The 14,504-nt window shown below is 39.1% G+C and overlaps 1 protein-coding gene across 1 annotated transcript; it reads right to left on the bottom strand.

The window, feature by feature from the left end:
* Positions 1–67: 67 nt before the first annotated feature.
* Positions 68–14,254, bottom strand: hsp90aa1.1 (heat shock protein 90, alpha (cytosolic), class A member 1, tandem duplicate 1). Its single transcript, XM_079830460.1, has 11 exons — positions 14,064–14,254; positions 11,807–11,959; positions 11,352–11,718; positions 9,546–9,679; positions 9,170–9,469; positions 7,154–7,319; positions 5,953–6,143; positions 5,729–5,876; positions 4,551–4,819; positions 2,359–2,692; positions 68–357 (listed from the first exon to the last, which is right to left on the bottom strand). The coding sequence occupies exons 2-11, from the start codon at positions 11,957–11,959 to the stop codon at positions 248–250; spliced, it is 2,172 nt and encodes a 723-aa protein (XP_079686586.1). The 5' UTR covers positions 14,064–14,254; the 3' UTR covers positions 68–247.
* Positions 14,255–14,504: the final 250 nt, after the last annotated feature.

Raw genomic sequence — 14,504 nt, 5'->3', positions numbered from 1 at the left:
GGCCAGGCGTGAGGGAGATGAAATGACTAGATTTTGCTTGTTGTAGCGAAATAAGGACTTCAGATCGTAAGTATTATTAATTATTTATTACAAATGTTCAACTTATGTTTACAAAAACAGCTTAAATTAGAAAAGCTCAGAACATACAATTTTCTGGTAACTACATGTAGACACACACACACACACACAAAAAAAACATTAAATTAAAAATACATTAACAATTTAGTGTGATTTACACTAAAACTCTTTAGTCGACTTCCTCCATTCTAGAACTGTCTTCATCGCCCTCCAGAACCGGCATATCTTCCTCAGCGGGTTGAGTAATGTCCTCTACAGTGGAGTCATCATCGTCAATGCCTGCAAGATTAAAGATAATTAGGTCACTTTTTCCTCAGAAATTTCATTTAAACGACTACCAAGTCACCATGAAATAAAAATATACAATTCTAATTTTTAACCATGAACATAATTAAGATATCCCTTACGACGTGTTTGGGCGGGAAAACCCTCAGCAATAGCCTATGAAAATGATCTAATCAATTCCCATTGGACAAAATCAAGTCCAACCCCAACTTTTTTCTTGTTAAAAAGCCGTTTAACTTGAATATACATCACAATAGGGGGGGCCTTTTTATTAAGCCTGGTCATATGTCAGTAAAAAAGTTGCTTGTCTGGAAAAAATATATAATTTTTGTGTTGTAGATTAAATTTATTCTGAAGCAAAATTCTCCTCAGCTTTGATGCATAGTGATATTTACCCCATGGGTATTTTTTTACCTTAACAAAAGTCATTTTTCCCTATTCTTATTAAATGTATGCTTCATCTTTCATTTTAAAATTCTTAAATTTGATTCATAATAAGATCAATAAATTCAATAATAAAACATAGGGCTGTTACCAATCAAATTAAATCATTTACACTGAAAAATTACAACTGCATTACATATGAGATTGTTTTAAATGTATTTTGAATTTACAAATAAGAAATGTTGGAAAGAATTATACTTTTACACATGAAACTAAACCGCCAGTAGGTGGCGGCAGGTGACCGTATTATTGTTGAGTCATTTATTCAAACGATTCGTTCAAACGGCTGATTCATTCAAGAATTAGTTGCTGCGTCCGAAATCAAATAGGCTACTTCTCTACTATATAGTATGCGAAAAACAGTACACCAACAAAGTAGTATGAATTAATTCGTAGTACGATGGACAACACTTATGAGGCCGCGGAAGACGATTTATGAATGGAGGTGATGGGACGCAACTGACGCAAAATAACGACAACATGGCGGATGTCGTACGTCCGGATTACATTCATACTACATTTATTCATACTATATAGAACTTACTTTTTTAACAGTCGCGAAGTGCGTTCAAATTCAAATGTAGTACCTACTCACATAGTGCGCGATTTTGGACGCAGCCAGGCAGTTGCTTATGAATGAGTCATTGAATCTTTGACTCAAGCGATTTGTTCAAAACGCTGAATCATTCAGTATTGAGTGTTGCTGTGAGATGTTTCTGCTGTGATCTTTGTTTAGAACTAGTCTCGACAAACACAGTCAATATTGCGTCTTAAATGTAAGTGGCTTCATTTGAACTGTTTATTGAACGTTGTCATATGAAATCAGTGTCACATTTTCAACCCTCGTTTTCATTTTCAGTCTTTACATTTTACTTTACATTTACATTCTTTACATTTTGCGCACTAGTTTGCTCCCAATCACGTGATGGAGCGCAGTGTAAGGCCGCCAGACTGCTGAAATTTGGCGATCCGAATCATGAATCGACTCACTGATTCATAACGCTCCAAACTGCTGAATCGACTCACTGATTCATAACGCTTTGAAGCTTCATGATGCCGTGTTTTGAAATCGTCATCACTATATAAGTCGTTATTTAGGGTTTTTTTGCGCACAGAAACTATTCTCGTCTTCATAAAGTTATTGTAGAGCCGCTGTAGTGAGATGGACTTTGTAACTTTAGTCTTTAGTGTCTTTTAAGGGTCTTGAGAGTGTAAAGTTGAGCCAATGGAGGCTTTTCAGAGCATCAGATTTACACTAAAATATCTTCATTTGTGTCTGAAGATGAACGGAGGTCTGACGGGTGTCCAACCACATGAGGCTCAGTCATTAATGACACAATTTACATTTTTGGGTGAACTAACCCTTTAATATGAAGAACATTTGAATAATCTAAAGAACCCGTTTCCATGGATGTTGAAGGTTCTCCATGGAACCATCAATGCCAATAAAGAGCCGTTAACCGAGTGAGTGAGTGTTTTTTTGATGGATATTACCAATGCCCAAAGAGCAATATAATGCTAATAAAGTAGGTTTACAGACATTAAACTTACCAAGACCAAGTTTGATCATCCTGTAGATGCGGTTGGAGTGTGTTTGCGGGTCTTCCAGGGTGAACCCCGAGGACAGCAGGGCAGTTTCCAACAGCAGGATCACCAAATCTTTCACGGCTTTGTCGTTCTTGTCGGCTTCTGCTTTCTCTCTGAGGGTCTCGATGATGGGATGGAGAGGGTTGATCTCTAGATGTTTTTTAGCGGTCATGTAGCCCATGGTGGAGTTGTCTCTCAGGGCCTGAGACTTCATGATCCTCTCCATGTTGGCCGTCCATCCGTATGTGCTTGTGACGATGCAGCAAGGGGACGAAACCAGACGGTTTGAGACGGTGACCTGTTGGGATCCAAATATTCATTATCAGTTGATGGGAATGAAGAGCATGCACTTTAAAGGGTTAGTTCACCCAAAAATGTAAATTCTATCATTAATTACTCACCCTCATGTGGTTGGACACCCGTCAGACCTCCGTTCATCTTCGGAACACAAATGATTTTAGTGTAAAGCTGATGCTGAGAAAGGCTTCAGATAGGCCTCCATTGGCATTCAGTACATTCACACTCACAAGACCCATAAAAGGCACTAAAAATGTCGTTACAAAGTCCATCTCACCACAGTGACTCTACAATAATTTTACGAAGCGACGACAGTAGTTTTTGTGCGCAAAAAAAAATCAAAATAACGACTTTATCCAACTTGTTCTTGTCTTCCGTGTGTGTCTCCACGACGCATGCGCGAGAATATGAGCAGATCCGGCGTTCGGGAATCCATGAAATGCTCACTTTAACACGATTTTGAGAACTACGCCGAGACCTAAAGCACGATCAATGTAGAATTCAACAGCTGAGATACGCACGTCTTCCTCTGCTTGTAAACAAATCTCTTCTGGGTCATGTGTCCGAACGCCGGATCTGCTCATATTCTCACGCATGCGTTGTGGAGGCACACACGGAAGACAAGAAGAGGTTGGATAAAGGTGTTATTTAGATTTTTTTTGTGCACAAAAACTATTGTCGTCGCATCGTAAAATATTGTAGAGTCACTGTGGTGAGATGGACTTTGTAACGACGTTTTTAGTGCCTTTTATGGGTCTTGTGAGTGTAACGCCCGTTTCACACATACTCCGTTTGTAGTGCGTATGCGGTGCGTATTTTTTTCCGTACCCATGTTAACGGATTACAGCTTTCACACTGCGCGCGGATGCTGTCCGTCAGTCCGTTCCAGGTGCGGTGCGTCTGCAGCAGTCCGGCGATCGTTTCCGTACCGAGTCTATTTTTTGCTGTGCTGCACTGCGTAATTAAAGTGACAGTACAATGTTCGCTTTAAAATAAACATGTACTGACACGAAAATCTAGTAATTTTACCACAGATGTATGTCATTTAAAATATACTCTGTTTAAAAGTCAACACATGGCTTTTTTTTCTCGGGTAAAGCAAGGAAACGACACCTTACCTGGCATTTAGGTTAAAAAAATTGAAATAATGAAGAGCACGTACGTTCCTGGAGGTGGAAAAACAAAAAGGTCTTTATGACCTGCTTTTAAAAGGGTTTAAAAACGAAAGAGAAGACGAGAGTCGGCTGTTTCTATTGTAAGTTTCTAATTTAAAATGTTTATAGGCTATAAGTTATATTTCAATGTTTTGCCACTTGTGTGAGCTAAAGTAGGCTATAGGCTATATAAAGTTATATAGGCTATATAAATATAAAGTAATGAATTGAATAAAACGTTGTTTAAATGTACTACGTTAAAACGTGACATCTATGAAAGTGTAAACAAAGAGAATTGCAATTCTGACAAGCCATGTTCAGTAACAACTTTTGGATTTGAAATGAAAATAATAATGAATAAATGCTGTGTTTGTGGTACAACCGCGGATCAGTTGCGCGCTGCAAACGCAGCATATATGAAAGCACAACAGCGCGTGCTGCTCCTGCACCGCATACGCAACGCAACACGCACCGCATACGCACTGCAGACGGAGTATGTGTGAAACGGGCGTAAATGTACTGAATGCCAATGGAGGCCCATCTGAAGCCTTTCTCAGCATCAGCTTTACACTAAAATATCTTCATTTGTGTCTGAAGATGAACGGAGGTCTGACGGGTTTCCAACCACATGAGGGTGAGGAATTAATGACAGAATTTTAATTTTTGGGTGAACTAACCCTTTAAAATCTTAGTCTAGTATGCTACCTTCTCAATCTTTTTGTCAAGAATGTCCTTCATGATCTTGCATAAGTTCTCATATTTGGCCTTCAGCTCTTCCTGCTTCTTCTTCTCGTCCTCGTCCTCAGGAAGCTCCAGACCCTCTTTGGTCACGGATATCAGGTTCTTGCCGTCGTATTCCTTCAGCTGCTGTACACAATACTCGTCGATGGGCTCGATCATGTAGAGAACCTCCAGACCGGCCTTGCGCAGACGCTCCACAAAGGCCGAGTTGGCCACCTGATCTTTGGTCTCGCCTTTGGAGAGTTTTGAGAATTGTAAGAAAATGGTATCTCTGGGTTAAAGGATTAGTTCACTTTTAAATAAACTTTTGCTGATGATTTACTCACCCCCATATCATCCAAGATGTCCATGTCTTTCTTTCTGCAGTCGAAAAGAAATTATGGTTTTGGATGCAAACAGTCCAGGGTTTTTTTCCATATAATGGACTTCAATGGGCTCCAAACGGGTCAAGGTCCAAATGACAGTTTCAGTGCAGCTTCAAACGACACCAGATGATGAATAAGGGTCTGATCTAGACAAACCATCAGTTTCTGAGAGAAACCCAGCAGTATTTATGCTATTATTTTACCTCTTATCAGACGAACGTGATCATCTCTGAGCTCAGCCATAACTTCCGCTAAGTGAGGTCAAATTCGATCGTGGTCATAGATATATCGATAGTAGAATCTCATTCTACTGATCCGTGCAGTCGCTACTGAGGCATCTACGTATACATCTATGACCACAATCTATCTAATCTATCTAATAGCTATCTAATCGAATTTGACCTCACTCTCCGGAAGTTATGGCGGAGCTCAGAGATGATCACGTTCGTCTGATAAGAGGTAAAATAATAGCATAAATACTGCTGGGTTTCTCTCAGAAACTGATGGTTTGTCTAGATCAGACCCTTATTCATCATCTGGTGTCGTTTAAAGCTGCACTGAAACTGTCATTTAAACCGTTTGGAGCCCATTGAAGTCCATTATATGGAGAAAAACCCTGGATTGTTTTCATCCAAAACCTTCATTTCTTTTCGACTGCAGAAAGAAAGACATGGACATCTTGGATGACATGGGGGTGAGTAAATAATCAGCAAAAGTTTATTTAAAAGTGAACTAATCCTTTAAGATCATGTTTAAATTCATGAACCAACTACTAACCGGTGATGTAGTAGATGTGCTTCTGGGTGTCCTTCATGCGGGACACGTAGTCCTTGAGGGAAATCATCTCATCTCCAGAAGCCGATGTGTAGTAGCGAAGCAGCTCGGACAGTTTCTTGCGGTTCTGAGAGTCCTCATGGATGCCAAGCTGGAATAGAAAGACGTCTTAGCTTGGATATATTCACCCCCTATCTATAAGTTACACGAATAAAACACACACATACCTTGATGTTCTTGGAGAACTGCTCGTAAAGCTTCTTGTAGTTGTCTTTGTCCTCTGCAAGTTCGGTGAAGAGCTCCAGACACTTCTTGACCAGGTTCTTGCGGATCACCTTCAGGATTTTGCTCTGTTGGAGCATCTCTCTGGAGATGTTCAGGGGCAGATCCTCAGAGTCCACAACACCCTTAATGAAGTCTGAGAGGAGAGATTAACTCGTTAACTCTTGGGTCATACACTGTAAAAAAAATCCCCGTAAAATTTACGGTAAAAAAACGGGAGCTGTGGTTGCCCGTAAATTGACATTCCCAGAATTCCCTGCGTGACACTTCGCATTTGATGTATTTTCATTGCAATAACTATGTTTACCGTAAAATATGCAATAACTATGTTTACCGTAAAAAATACGGCAGTAACGTTTTAGGTTTTTAGGGACAGCACCATATAATTTAAAGGTTATAATGTTATAATTACGTTTATTTTACCGTTCAAAACGGTATAATTCAAAGGTGTATATTGTAAGGATTATGTTTACACTGTAAACAATTTACGGTAAAAAAACACATTTCATTAACTGAAATAATGGTAAATTACCAACCTATTGAAATACTAATATCTGTTATGTATCTTTGATATATACGGACAACCACCAATCACAGTGGAGATGAGAATCACGTGATGAATCAAAGCTCATCATAAGCAGCTTTTAAGAGAACAATAATAATATATAGAAGAGCTCAGTGTCATTCACACACACACTAAACACCATCATGGAAAACACATGAAATTTAAAAAATGCAATAAACATTTATTTAACAACATCAGATGTCACATAAAACCCTAATGTACATAACTGATTAGAAAAAACAGAGAAGAAACATAGTTATGGCAGTGGAAATACATCAAATGCGAAGTGTCACGCAGGGAATTCTGGGAATGTCAATTTACGGGTTTTTCACTGTAAATTACACAATGACTTGTTCTTTTTCACTTCCAAAAACTGTAAATTTAACGGTATTTTACTGTAAAATGAAATGAAATGTAAGGTTAGATCTATTACAGTTATTCACTGTATATAGTACGGAAACTTTCTGTTAACCAATTTTCACCGTAGCATTTTTACAGTAAAATACAGGTAAAATCACGATCATTTTTTACAGTGCACCAGTATCCAATGTATAGTGTCTAGGAACTCTTGAGACACTTACTGAGGTATTCTGGGATGAGCTCATCGCAGTTGTCCATGATGAAGACCCTGCGCACGTATAACTTAATGTTGTTTCTCTTTTTCTTGTTCTCGAAAAGGTCAAAGGAGGCTCTTCTGGGGATAAACATCAGAGCCCGGAACTCCAACTGGCCCTCAACCGAGAAGTGCTGTAACAACAAGACGATTAGTGGTCTTCTCACTAAAAAGGCCATCCATTTTTATGCTACATTTCTGACTCAATACTAGGGATCGACTGATATGGATTTTTTAGTGTCGATGCCGATACCAATTTTTTTTTCATCAGCCTTAGCCGATGACCGATACCGATATTTGGAGCTGATACTGCTTTTGCTCCCTCAATTTACAACATAAAAATGACACAATGATCAGGATGATAACAATTTACAATTTACAATTTAAAAAAAGGAACATTTATTGAACTAAGAAAAAACAATATTTAACAAATAGTAAAAACAGGTGAGGTAGAAGAAGAAAAAAAAGAGTTCAGTGGTGAAAATAAATATTTAAGCATAAATAAAATAATGACACTATTGCACACAGTATCAACAAGCAGCATAATAAAGTGCACACTGACTGTACTATACTTCATTTAAAACTATTTACAACCTAGTCATTTAATGGTTACACTCTAAAAAATACTGGGTTAAAAATAACCCAAGTTGGGTTGAATATGGACTAACCCAGCAATTGGGTTGTTTTGACCCAGCGGTTGAGTTAAATGTTTGCTTAAAACAACCCAATCGCTGGGTTAGTCCATTTTCAACCCAACTTGGGTTATTTTTAACCCAGCATTGTTTAGAGTGTAGGTGCACTTCACTGAATCTCTTGTAGAGCAACACCAGCGGTAATTCAGGGAAAAATCTCCCAATGCTCCACGTGAAACTTCAGTCTTTCCACCTTTTACCATCGTGTCAATTCTCAATTGATTTTGATTAAAGGGTTAGTTCACCCAAAAATGAAAATTCTGTCATTAAATACTTACCCTCATGTCGTTCAACACCCGTCAGACCTCCGTTCATCTTCGGAACAGAAATGAAGATATTTTAGTGTAAATCTGATGCTCTGAAAGGCCTCCATTGGCTCAACTTTACACTCTCAAGACCCTTAAAAGACACTAAAGACTAAAGTTACAAAGTCCATCTCACTACAGTGGTTCTACAATAACTTTATGAATCGGCGACAATAGTTTTTGTGCGCAAAAAACCCCTAAATAACGACTTATATAGTGATGACGATTTCAAAACACGGCATCATGAAGCTTCGAAGCGTTATGAATCAATGAGCCGAATGATGATTCGGATCGCGAGTCAAACCGCCAAACTACTGAAATTTGGCGATTCAAACTGCTGAATCGACTCACTGATTCATAACGCTCCAAACCACTGAATCGACTCACTGATTCATAACGCTCCAAACTGCTGAATCGACTCACTGATTCATAACGCTCCAAACTGCTGAATCGACTCACTGATTCATAACGCTTCGAAGCTTCATGAGGCCGTGTTTTGAAATCGTCATCACTATATAAGTCGTTATTTGGGGTTTTTTTGCGCACAAAAACTATTGTCGCCGATTCATAAAGTTATTGTAGAACCGCTGTAGTGAGATGGACTTTGTAACGACGTCTTTAGTGCCTTTTAAGGGTCTTGAGAGTGAACCGTGCCACTGTGCCAATGGAGGCCTTTCAGAGCATCAGATTTCAACTAAAATATCTTCATTTCTGTTCCGAAGATCAACGGAGGTCTGACGGGTGTCGAACAACATGAGGGTCAGTAATTAATGACAGAATTTTCATTTTTGGGTGAACTAACCCTTTAATATGCGCGAGGGAAAGCAAGACAGTTTGAAGACGGTGAGAGCTGCCCTGTTGACGCCTGTCTGTAAATAATGCAGGGGGAAAATATCGGCGAACGCAGCAGCCTTATATCGGCCGATGCACGTAAAAATCGCAAATATCGGCCGATATATCGGTCTAACACTACTCAATACTACCAACCTTGACGGCCAGGTGATCCTCCCAATCGTTGCTCAAACTCTTGTAGAACTCGCCGTATTCCTCGTTGGTGATGTCGTCTGGGTTGCGGGTCCACAGGGGTTTGGTCTTGTTGAGCTCCTGAGCATCAATGTACTTTTCCTTGACCTTCTTCTTCCTCTTGTTCTGGCCATCTTTGGAGTCTTCATCCTCATCAGCCCCCAAGTCCTCAATCTTGGGTTTGTCTTTGTCCTCGCCACCTTCCACCTCCTCCACCTTTTCTCCCTCTTCAAGGTCAACTTCTTTCTCTCTCTGTTTCTCAATCTGCAAGATATTGTTATGTTTTATAATGTGGGCACTGGAAGCATTGCAAGGTTTGAGGCAAAGTTGAGGCACTTACGAAGAGTGTGATAGGGTAACCGATGAACTGAGAGTGTTTCTTCACAACTTCCTTGACGCGCTTCTCCTCAACGTATTCAGACTGGTCCTCTTTAAGATGGAGGATGACTGTGGTACCACGTCCAATGGATGGACCTATAATTGCAAAGCGTGGTTAGTCATTTAGTACTTTTTGAGTACAGATTAATTTCAGTCCCTCCAGAAAAACCCGATTATGCGATCGCATGATTTAATGCATAATCAGCCAAAGTCCGCATATTTATGCGGGGGCCGCATTTTTTCAAATACGCCGTGCAAAATATACGGGGCTAGCATGATTTCATAATCCCTGCGTTTTCGTTGCAAAAAAGTCATATATATTAGCAGAAAGTTGAAAAATGTTTGTTTACTTCACAAACATTTCCCCCTATTGCCTTGGGAACGTAATTACCCGACGCGAACGTCATCGAAAAGCTGCAAACCCCCGTGGTGACTATATCTTGCAATTCTGACTTTATAACTCGCAATTGCGACTATAACTTGCAATTCGGACTTTATAACTCGCAATTGCGACTATAACTTGCAATTCGGACTTTATAACTCGCAATTGCAACTATAACTTGCAATTCGGACTTTATAACTCGCAATTCGGACTTTATAACTCGCAATTGCGACCATAACTTGCAATTCAGACTTTATAACTCGCAATTGCGACTATAACTTGCAATTCGGATTTTATAACTCGCAATTGCGACTATAACTTGCAATTCGGACTTTATAACTCGCAATTGCGACTATAACTTGCAATTCGGATTTTATAACTCGCAATTGCGACTATAACTTGCAATTCGGATTTTATAACTCGCAATTGCGACTATAACTTGCAATTCGGACTTTATAACTCGCAATTGCGACTATATCTTGCAATTCGGACTTTATAACTCGCAATTGTGACTATATCTTGCAATTCGGACTTTATAACTCGCAATTACGACTATACTTGCAATTCGGACTTTATAACTTGTAATTACGACTATAACTTGCAATTCGGATTTTATAACTCGCAATTGCGACTATATCTTGCAATTCGGACTTTATAACTCGCAATTGCGACTATAACTTGCAATTCGGATTTTATAACTCGCAATTGCGACTATATCTTGCAATTCGGACTTTATAACTCGCAATTGCGACTATAACTTGCAATTCGGACTTTATAACTCGCAATTGCGACTATATCTTGCAATTCGGACTTTATAACTCGCAATTGTGACTATATCTTGCAATTCGGACTTTATAACTCGCAATTGCGACTATACTTGCAATTCGGACTTTATAACTTGTAATTACGACTATAACTTGCAATTCGGATTTTATAACTCGCAATTGCGACTATATCTTGCAATTCGGACTTTATAACTCGCAATTGCGACTATAACTTGCAATTCGGACTTTATAACTCGCAATTGCGACTATATCTTGCAATTCTGACTTTATATCACACAATGGTGACTTTAAATCTCACAATTCAGACTTTATATCTCGCAAAAATCACTTTATTACTTACTATTCGGAATTTATAACTTGCAATTGCGACTATTTCGTGCAATTCGGACTTTATAACTTGCAAATATAACTTTATAATTCGCAACTATAACTATCTTGAAATTCTGACATTATAACTCGCAATTACGACTATTTCTTGCAATTCTGACTTTATAACTCGCAATTAAAATTGCATAAATATCCCGCATTTTCCATCGCATTTTTTAAGAAAACGTGCCGCATAATCAGGGATTTTTGGTAATTTGGTTTGGAGAGCTCCTACCAGAGTCAGGCTTAACCGTGAAGGAACCACCAGCTGCAGATTCCCAGATGTACTGCTCATCATCGTTATGTTTGGTGATGACCGTGACTTTCTCGGCCACCAGGTAGGCGGAATAGAAACCCACACCGAACTGGCCAATCATTGAAATGTCCGCTCCAGCCTGGAGAGCCTCCATGAAGGCCTTGGTGCCGGATTTGGCGATGGTGCCCAGGTTATTGATGAGGTCAGCTTTGGTCATGCCGATCCCAGTATCAACGATTGTGAGTGTGCGAGCTTTCTGATCGGGGGTGAGTTCAATCTTCAGGTCCTTGCATGATTCAAGTTTGCTTGGGTCTGTCAAGCTCTCATACCTGATCTTGTCCAGTGCCTGTTTTAAAGACACATACAACATTGGGCCACTGAAACAACTGTGTTTAACCTTTGGTTATGGTGGATTGTGTGCATGTTTAACTTACATCTGAAGAGTTGGAGATGAGTTCTCTGAGGAAGATCTCTTTGTTGGAATAGAAGGTGTTGATGATCAGAGACATCAGCTGAGCAATCTCAGCCTGGAAGGCGAAGGTTTCGGCCTCCTCATCCATCACGGGCTGTGCGGCTTTCTCAGGCATCTGCGGGAAATAAAGAAGAAAACTCTGAATTCTGAAATATAAAGCTCTAATATAGTTGGGAAATAACCAAAACAAATGTATTCCATTAAATTAGAATAGAGTTTGAACATTTTTCTTCCTAAGTGGGAAGAAGTTTTTTTCAGTGGAAATTTATGGAAGCTTGTTTCCACCACGGAGTAAAACCATTTAAGCAACTTTAAAAAAAAAAAGGTTTTCTCAGAATTGCGAGAGATAAACAATTCTGAGAAAGAAAGTCTTGCAATTCGGACTTTATAACTCGCAATTGCGACTATAACTTGCAATTCAGACTTTATAACTCGCAATTGCGACTATAACTTGCAATTCGGACTTTATAACTCGCAATTGCGACTATAACAATTCGGACTTTATAACTCGCAATTGCGACTATAACTTGCAATTCGGACTTTATAACTCGCAATTGCGACTATAACTTGCAATTCGGACTTTATAACTCGTAATTACGACTATAACTTGCAATTCGGATTTTATAACTCGCAATTGCGACTATAACTTGCAATTCGGACTTTATAACTCGCAACTGCAACTATAACTTGCAATTCGGACTTTATAACTCGCAATTGCGACTATAACTTGCAATTCGGACTTTATAACTCGCAACTGCAACTATAACTTGCAATTCGGACTTTATAACTCGCAATTGCGACTATATCTTGCAATTCGAACTTTATAACTCGCAATTGCGACTATTTCTTGCAATTCGGACTTTATAACTCGCAATTGCGACTATATCTTGCAATTCGGACTTTATAACTCGCAATTGCGACTATAACTTACAATTCGGACCTTATAACTCGTAATTACGACTATAACTTGCAATTCGGATTTTATAACTCGCAATTGCGACTATAACTTGCAATTCGGACTTTATAACTCGCAACTGCAACTATATCTTGCAATTCGGACTTTATAACTCGCAATTGCGACTATTCTTGCAATTCGGACTTTATAACTCGCAATTGCGACTATATCTTACAATTCGGACTTTATAACTCGCAATTGCAACTATTTCTTGCAATTCGGACTTTATAACTCGCAATTACGAATATTTCTTGCAATTCTGACTTTATAACTCACAATTATGACTTTATAACTCGCAATTCCAACTATATATTGCAATGCGAATTTTATAACTCTCAATTGCGACTTTATATCACGCAATTCTGAGATTTATTTTTTCAGAATTGCGAGATGTAAAGTTGTAATTGCGAGAAAAAAGTCAGAATTGCGAGATGCAGACTCGTAATTGCGAGAAAAAAGACAGAATTGTGAGATAAAAAGTTTTTTGCAATTACCTTTTTTATTTTTATATTCAGTTTATATTCAAGATTCCATAGAAAGTAGCTAAAGCCTGCATGAAAAGTCGCTAAATGCCACTAGATGACTTTATATCTGTTTTCTTTCGTAAACTATCCTCACTGTATTTTAATAATACATAGTTAAATGCCCGATTAAGCTGTTCAGAAAGTATGAGTGACTGAATACATTAACCAGCAGTCCAAGTTTACTCCAGTATAAAAAGTCGTAAAATAAATAATAAACGTTGGTGCTTTTTATTTGCTATTCTAGCTCTGAGCGCAAGAGCATTTGCTGAAGCAACAGCTGATGACCCTCTATAGCTGTAGAAGGACCAGCACATGTCCAGCACCTGTCACTTTAAGGGGGGGGGGGGGGGGTATTAAGCATAATATTAAGTATTAAGCAACCCATACTATCCTTTTCACCCCATTTTGGAGAGTTTTACCAATGTAATTTGAGCTATTCTCTATTTTAGGATGAAGTTGTTCTGGGTTACTCCGGTTGAAAAGCCACAGCTGTCAATGGGCTCGTCTTTTCCCTCGAGTCAGCATGCATGTGCTCTATATGCAATATTATAATATCTCTATATCTACAATAATCCAAGTGTGTGCTCTAAAAGCATTCAGGATTCAATTGGAAAATGTCATTTTTAGGCCTGTGCTCATAAAATGGACTAAATTGTAAAATCTGAGAAAATGCGAACATAAATAAATAATCAGATATTAATTAAATGAGTGCAAATCACAAACTCTGAGTTATTCCATACCTTGATAATTGTCTTGGGTATAAATGGTCTGTGCAAAAGGCCTCAGGCGTCTGGAGATCTACTCCACTTGAGTTTGAGTTCGCTGGCTCCTCGTCGCTGCTTTCGCTTTATCTGCCAAGCTCTTCTTCAGCCTTTATATACATGTGAGCAAAGCTTCTCGAAACCCCCATTCAGAAACTTCCAGAAGGAATGCCCACTACAGATAGGAGTGCTAAAGTAAGTGTGCGAGGCGAGGGGGGGGTGGATACCATAGACCCCTTCTGTCCTTTTTGGGGCAGGGAGTCACAAGAGGTGTCTGTCAATCAAGGCCAGAACCTTCCGGAAGACCCATGTGTCCACCAGTGACTTCCTGCTATAGCAACATCTAGAAGCTCATTGGCTGAATCCTTGCAAAATATCACAGGGCTTTGAATTGAGGTGCCAGAACTCAAAATAAAGTCA

Source organism: Gobio gobio (genome assembly GCF_949357685.1).
Source record: "Gobio gobio genome assembly, chromosome: 12".
Classification (NCBI taxonomy): Eukaryota; Metazoa; Chordata; class Actinopteri; order Cypriniformes; family Gobionidae; genus Gobio; species Gobio gobio.
Note: the sequence above shows the minus strand (reverse complement) of the source record. Positions and strands in the feature narration are given on the sequence as shown.

Excerpts from the sequence above, each read along its gene's own strand:
- hsp90aa1.1 (XM_079830460.1), bottom strand. The coding sequence starts at position 11,959 with ATGCCTGAGAAAGCCGCACAGCCCGTGATGGATGAGGAGGCCGAAACC. Across the intron at positions 6,144-7,153 it reads GCTCATCCCAGAATACCTCA|ACTTCATTAAGGGTGTTGTG; the intron begins GTAAGTGTCTCA and ends CTCTCCTCTCAG. Across the intron at positions 5,877-5,952 it reads AGTTCTCCAAGAACATCAAG|CTTGGCATCCATGAGGACTC; the intron begins GTATGTGTGTGT and ends TTTCTATTCCAG.